Here is a 6,001-nt window from a genome sequence, read left to right as displayed (position 1 = left end):
TCTTTTCTTTTATGTACACTGAGAGCATATGAACCAAGACAAATTCCTTGTGTGTCCAATCACATTTGGCCAATAAAAAATTCTATTCTATTCTATTCAATTCATCATCTTGGTTGCTCTTCTCTGCACTCTTTCTAGAGTCTCATGAAATAAGTTAGATTTATTTTATTTTATTTTATTTTATTTGAATTTATATCCGGCCCTTCTCCGAAGACTCAGGGCGGCTTACATTGTGTAAGGCAATAGTCTCATCCTATTTGTATATTTATATACAAAGTCAACTTATTGCCCCCCTCCCCCAATAATCTGGGTCTTCATTTTACCTACCTTATAAAGGATGGAAGGCTGAGTCAACCTTGGACCTGGTGGGACTCAAACCTGCAGTAATTGTAACTGCAGGCAGCTGTGTGTTAATAACAGGCTGTATTAGCCTGGTGAGCCACTTCCCAGCCCAGATGAAATAAGTCTTTCTCCCAGATCTAAACAAGTACATAAAAGAACTAAATCAGGGATAGTGTGAATAGAGAATTTTAAAATGTTCCAAAATAAAGGAAAATTGAGTTGCATTAACATGCATCGGAGATGATGTTGCAGAGGGGGGGGGGAAATTCCATATTCAGAAAGCGTTATTTCTTTTTCTTTTTTTACCATACAAACACATTTCTGTGATCTTTGTTTTAAGATAACTATATTTCCTGAGCTCTCTAAAGGTCCAGGAGGTACTTTCAGCACTTGGGAAAAAAATGTGTATACTTCACTAAGTCTTTTCTTTGCTTTGCAAAGGGTCTTAAAGATCTTAAATTTGAAGGACTTTGAACCTCATTGCTTCCGAATCCTTCAGAATTATTCACCCAGTACACCTCTTGACCATTTGATCCACAAATATCTTAAGAACAGGAAGGAAACCCTGTGTCAAGTGATATTTAGCTTAAAAAAAAAACCTCGGCTTTGAAAAGAAGAGAGGAACAAAGAACTCCTTGGAGGCCAATTTTGCTCTAGTAATTCTCAACTTCAGCTGCAGAAGTGCACGAAGGTCAAGGCTCAAGGCTGGATATTATGAGAAACCTTGTTTTAAACCATGATGGCTGGGCTCACCTATTAATGCTAATGCTTTAATTGTATATATTTTGTTTTATCGTTGGCTGTGCACCGCCCTGAGTCCTTCGGGAGAAGGGCGGTATAAAAATTTAATAAATAAATAAATAAATCGTCATTTGTAGTTTTAAAAATGACAATGCTTAGGCTCTTACGTTAACTCAAAAAAAAAATTAAAAAAAAATCGAAGAATCTAAATTTTAGTTTCATGTGTTTAACGAACTCAAGGCAACATAGGGAGTGAACTTTCTTGGACATTTCTTATTTGCAACCAGGCCATTCCTTGTGGGTCAGTAGTGGGTCGTGACCCGGGATTGGGGACCTCTGACCTGCATGGCTGAGAATCTCCATAGACATTAACTCCTAAGTGTTTTTCTATCTTTCCAAACATGAACGTATCTTTTCTTTTATGTACACTGAGAGCATATGCACCAAGACAAATTCCTTGTGTGTCCAATCACACTTGGCCAATAAAAAATTCTATTCTATTCTATGTCAACAGAAAATTAGCTCAAGATATAGCCAAATAACAACTTTAATTTTGACGTGTATTCAATTCAGGGGCTCCCTCCCCTGCAAACATACTTAAATGTAGGCTGACAAACAAAGGAAGCACTCCACCCTTGGTTAGAGGCATCTATATATGGCTGATGTAGACTCATCCAATTTGGTTTGGCCTTTGCAGCAAGTCCATCATCGAAGAATGCAAACCATCCCAGTGATCTAAATGAGTAATAGCATCCTAGATGGTTAAACAAATAGCTATAAACTTCTTCAAAGCAGCTGATGAACAGCAAAAGTTGGGTTCTGTCGTCTCTTCGGACAACAAGTTGACTTGAGCCAATTGCATCAATTTTGGAAAGCAGTCAAACCCTTTGCTTGGTAGTTCTAAAATTCCAGGAATACTGTTAGGTTTCAAGGACAAATACATGATGTACGGAATAAGAAGCAAAAACAGGGATTAATTTGTCGTTTGCTGCTTATTGGAGTGGTTTTGTTGGGAAAGAAAAACAGAGAGGTCCTATTATGGAATGCCCATATAAAGTACTTTTGGGAGCACCAAAGCTTCCGGTAAATTAAAACAAAACATGCAGAAAGCAAAATTACATCTATCCAGGAATGTAGCTTATGTCTTATCCTATTCTGCAGATTATTCACATTTAAGAGGTTATTTCTTCTCATTCTGAACTCCTTGGCAATTCTTCCAGGTTCTTGAACCGAGACTATTTTATGGTGCAGAAACAGCTCTGGAACATCCTTTTACAGTAGTCACTGGACTCTACCAGAAGTCTATCTATTGGTCCTTCTTCAACAGATCCTGGATCAGACCAACAGCAATGTATCGTATGAGCTCATGTCTAGTGGGGGGTTCTCTTTGCCTCACAGTTATGGATTAACGCGTTGAAGTACTAGCTCTCTCAGGGGCTCCATAGACTGAAGTCATTACTGATGTTGTTTGGGGCGCCTCCATCGGGGAATCGGGGATCAAAAACTCCAACAGGATGTCCATGAGCGAGTAAACGATGTGCCTGAAAAGAAAGACGGATTTTGAATCAATGTGACAGCAGATTCCAATATCCAAGGAGATGAACACTCTAGTATCGTGATGGCGAACCTATGGCATGCGTAGCCATATCAGTGGGCACCCCAGCTCAGCACCACAGGGCATGTGCATGCCAGCCAGCTGATTTTCGGGCCTTCTGGGCCCGACCAGTAGGGAAACAGGCTGTTTCCTGACTCTGGAGGGCCTGTGGGGGGAATGGGGATGGCCTGTTTTTCTCTCTCCCCAGGCTCCAGAGCCTTTCTATGCATCTAGGGAGGGTGAAAACAGCCTTCCCCGGGCCCGCTGGAGGCCCAAAACGGCCCGTTTCCCAACTTCCGGTTGGACAGGAAGTGACATTTTTTGCTGTCCCCAGCCTCCAGAGAAGCTCTGGAGGCTGGGGACAGCAAAAAAGTCATTTCCTGTCCAATGGGAAGTTGGGAAATGGGCCATTTTGGGCCTATGGAGGGCCTCCGAGGGGTTGGGGAAGGCTGTTTATGCCGTCCCCAGATGCACAGGGAAGACCTGGAGTCAGGTGAGAAAGAAAAATGGGCCTACTGGGCCATTGTGTGCCAGGAGCGAGGGGGAGGAGGGAGGGCAGTTGGCCATGTATGCGCAGGGCGGGGAGCATAGAATTAGGGGTGTGGGCACGCACGTGCGCGAACCTTACTCCCACCCTCCCATCCTGGCACGCGATGGCAAAAAGGTTAGCCATCACTGCTCTAGTACCATGACGGCGAACCTATGGCACAATGCCCGAGGTGGCACGCAGAGCCATCTTTCCAGGCACGCGAGCTGTTGCCAACTCACCTGCAGCTGTGCATGCGCATGTGCCCCAGCGGGTGTTCAGGGCCTCGGTGTGCACGTGTGCACCATCTGCACATGCACACAGGTTTTGTGCGGCTCTCCCTGTGCGCTGTGCATGCAGTCACATGTGCAACGCAGGCATCTGCGCACGCACGGGCTGTGCGCAAGTACTCGTGCAATTCCGGGGACCCAGCTGGCCTTCGGCGCTGTCCTGCACATGTGTGTGCACGAGTACTTGCACACAGCACATGCATGCACAGATGCCATTTGCGTGAGCATTGCATGCGGAAAAAACCACACACGTGTGCAGATGGTGTGATTGCGCATTCAGTGCACGACGGAGCCGCACAAAAGTCACACGCATGTGCAGATGGTGTGGTTGTGTGTGCAGCGCACAGGGGCGTGCACGAAAGCCGTGCGCATGTGCAGACGGTGCAGTTGTGCATGCAGCGCACGGGGAGGAGCGCGCGATAGCGCGGATCTCACGCGCGTGCGCGAAGTGCCTACCTGTTCGGCACTTGGTGAGTACAAGGTTCGCCACGGCTACTCTAATAGTAGAAATGGTTTAACGGTGCGGTTTGTTGAATAATAAAGTCAAGACATCATGCAGTAAACCTATGTAGTTTTCTTGGCAGCCATACGGAGGTTGTCTCCTTCCACAATGGTTTCGGTTTCCTATCTAAAGACTAACTCCAAGGAATAAATAGATCTCAACTCGCTTTGCTTTTTCAAGACCGGCCAAAGCCTGCTAGATACTGCCAACCGTTTATATGAGCCCCCGCTAATCTCATGCATAACGAGATGTTAGGATTTTAACACATTGTATTAACAGCCAGCGTCAAGCTGGGGAGTGATATTTTAAAGTGTCACTTTATTTAGACCGAGCAGAATCACGACGGGAAAAGAACTTACCGACGGGAGAAAAATATGGGATGGCTTAAACAGGAAGCCCACCCTCTGTAGCTCTTCCTTATCCTACTAAAAACTAGCATTCCGTTTTATCTCTCAAGATCCTGTGCTAGAGGTAGTCCTCACCTTCTGAACAATTTGTTTAGCGACTGTTCGAAAGTAAGGTGGCACTGGACCAACGATGGGTCCTTGCACTTATAACCATCCAAGCTTCCCATGATCAAAAAAATCAGATACTTGGCAAATGGCATTGGGTTTATAAGGGTTGCAGCATCTCAGGGTCATGTATTGACCCATTTTCCAAAGGACCAGAAGTCAAGACAAGAACCCATGGATGGAAACTGATCAAAGAGAGAGGGCATTAAAACTAGACATTTCCCAATGGTGAGAACGGTCAACCAGTGGAATGGCTTGCCTCCAGAGATGATGGGTGCCCCATCACTAGGGGTTTAGACCCCAGAAAGAGTTTGGACAGCCATTTATCTGAATACGCGCCTCGAGCAGGCGCGTATAGATGTGCCTGCTCGAGCAGAGGAGCAGACAGTTGGTCTATATGACTCCTAAAGCAGGGGTGAAATCCAGCAGATTCTGGAGAACTGGTAGTGGAAATTTTGAGCAGTTCAGAGGACCGGCAAATAGCACCTCTGGCTGGCCCCAGAGTGGGGAGGGAATGGGGATTTTGGAATATCCTTCCCCCAGGAGTGGGGAGGGAATGGAGATTTTGCAATATCCTTCCCCCAGGAGTGGAGAGGGAATGGAGATTTTGCAATATCCTTTCCCCAGGAGTGGGGATGGAATGGAGATTTTGTGATATCCTTCCCCCAGGAGTGGGGAGAGAATGGGGATTTTGCTATATCCTTCCCCCAGAAGTGGGGAGGGAATGGGGATTTTGCAATATCCTTCCCCCAGGAGTGGGGAGGGAATGGAGATTTTGCAATATCCTTCCCCCAGGAGTGGGGAGGGAATGGGGATTTTGCAATATCCTTCCCCCAGGAGTGGGGAGGGAATGGAGATTTTGCAATATCCTTCCCCCAGGAGTGGGGAGGGAATGGAGATTTTGCAATATCCTTCCCCCAGGAGTGGGGAGGGAATGGGGATTTTGCAATATCCTTCCCCCAGGAGTGGGGAGGGAATGGAGATTTTGCAATATCCTTTCCCAGGAGTGGGGATGGAATGGAGATTTTGTGATATCCTTCTCCCAGGAGTGGGAGGAATGGAGATTTTGCAATATCCTCCCCAGCAGTGGGGAGGAATGGGATTTTGTGATATCCTTCCCTCAGGAGTGGGGAGGGAATGGAGATTTTGTAATATCCTTCCCCAGGAGTGGGAGAGAATGGGATTTTGCAATATCCTTCCCCAGCAGTGGGAGGGAATGGAGATTTTATATATCCTTCCCCAGGAGTGGGGATGGAATGGAGATTTTGTGATATCCTTCTCCCAGGAGTGGGGAGGGAATGGAGATTTTGCAATATCCCTCCCCCAGCAGTGGGGAGGGAATGGGGATTTTGTGATATCCTTCCCCCAGGAGTGGGGAGGGAATGGAGATTTTGCAATATCCTTCCCCCAGGAGTGGGGAGAGAATGGGGATTTTGTGATATCCTTCCCCCAGCAGTGGGGAGGGAATGGAGATTTTATATATCCTTTCCCAGG

At 46.2% G+C, this 6,001-nt stretch overlaps 1 protein-coding gene across 2 annotated transcripts in view; it reads right to left on the bottom strand.

The window, feature by feature from the left end:
- Positions 1 to 1,614: 1,614 nt before the first annotated feature.
- SNX19 (sorting nexin 19) overlaps positions 1,615 to 6,001 on the bottom strand; it is a 64,376-nt gene continuing 59,989 nt past the window's right edge. Inside the window, exon 11 of one of the 2 annotated variants that reach the window (XM_058194534.1) lies at positions 1,615 to 2,624. In XM_058194534.1, coding sequence (XP_058050517.1) covers positions 2,489 to 2,624 — 136 coding nt within the window. In that variant the 3' untranslated portion in view covers positions 1,615 to 2,488. The remainder of the gene's footprint in view (positions 2,625 to 6,001) is intronic. The other variant, XR_009156491.1, reaches the window with a different exon arrangement.

This window comes from Ahaetulla prasina, chromosome 9 (genome assembly GCF_028640845.1).
Source record: "Ahaetulla prasina isolate Xishuangbanna chromosome 9, ASM2864084v1, whole genome shotgun sequence".
Lineage (NCBI taxonomy): Eukaryota > Metazoa > Chordata > Lepidosauria > Squamata > Colubridae > Ahaetulla > Ahaetulla prasina.
Note: the sequence above shows the minus strand (reverse complement) of the source record. Positions and strands in the feature narration are given on the sequence as shown.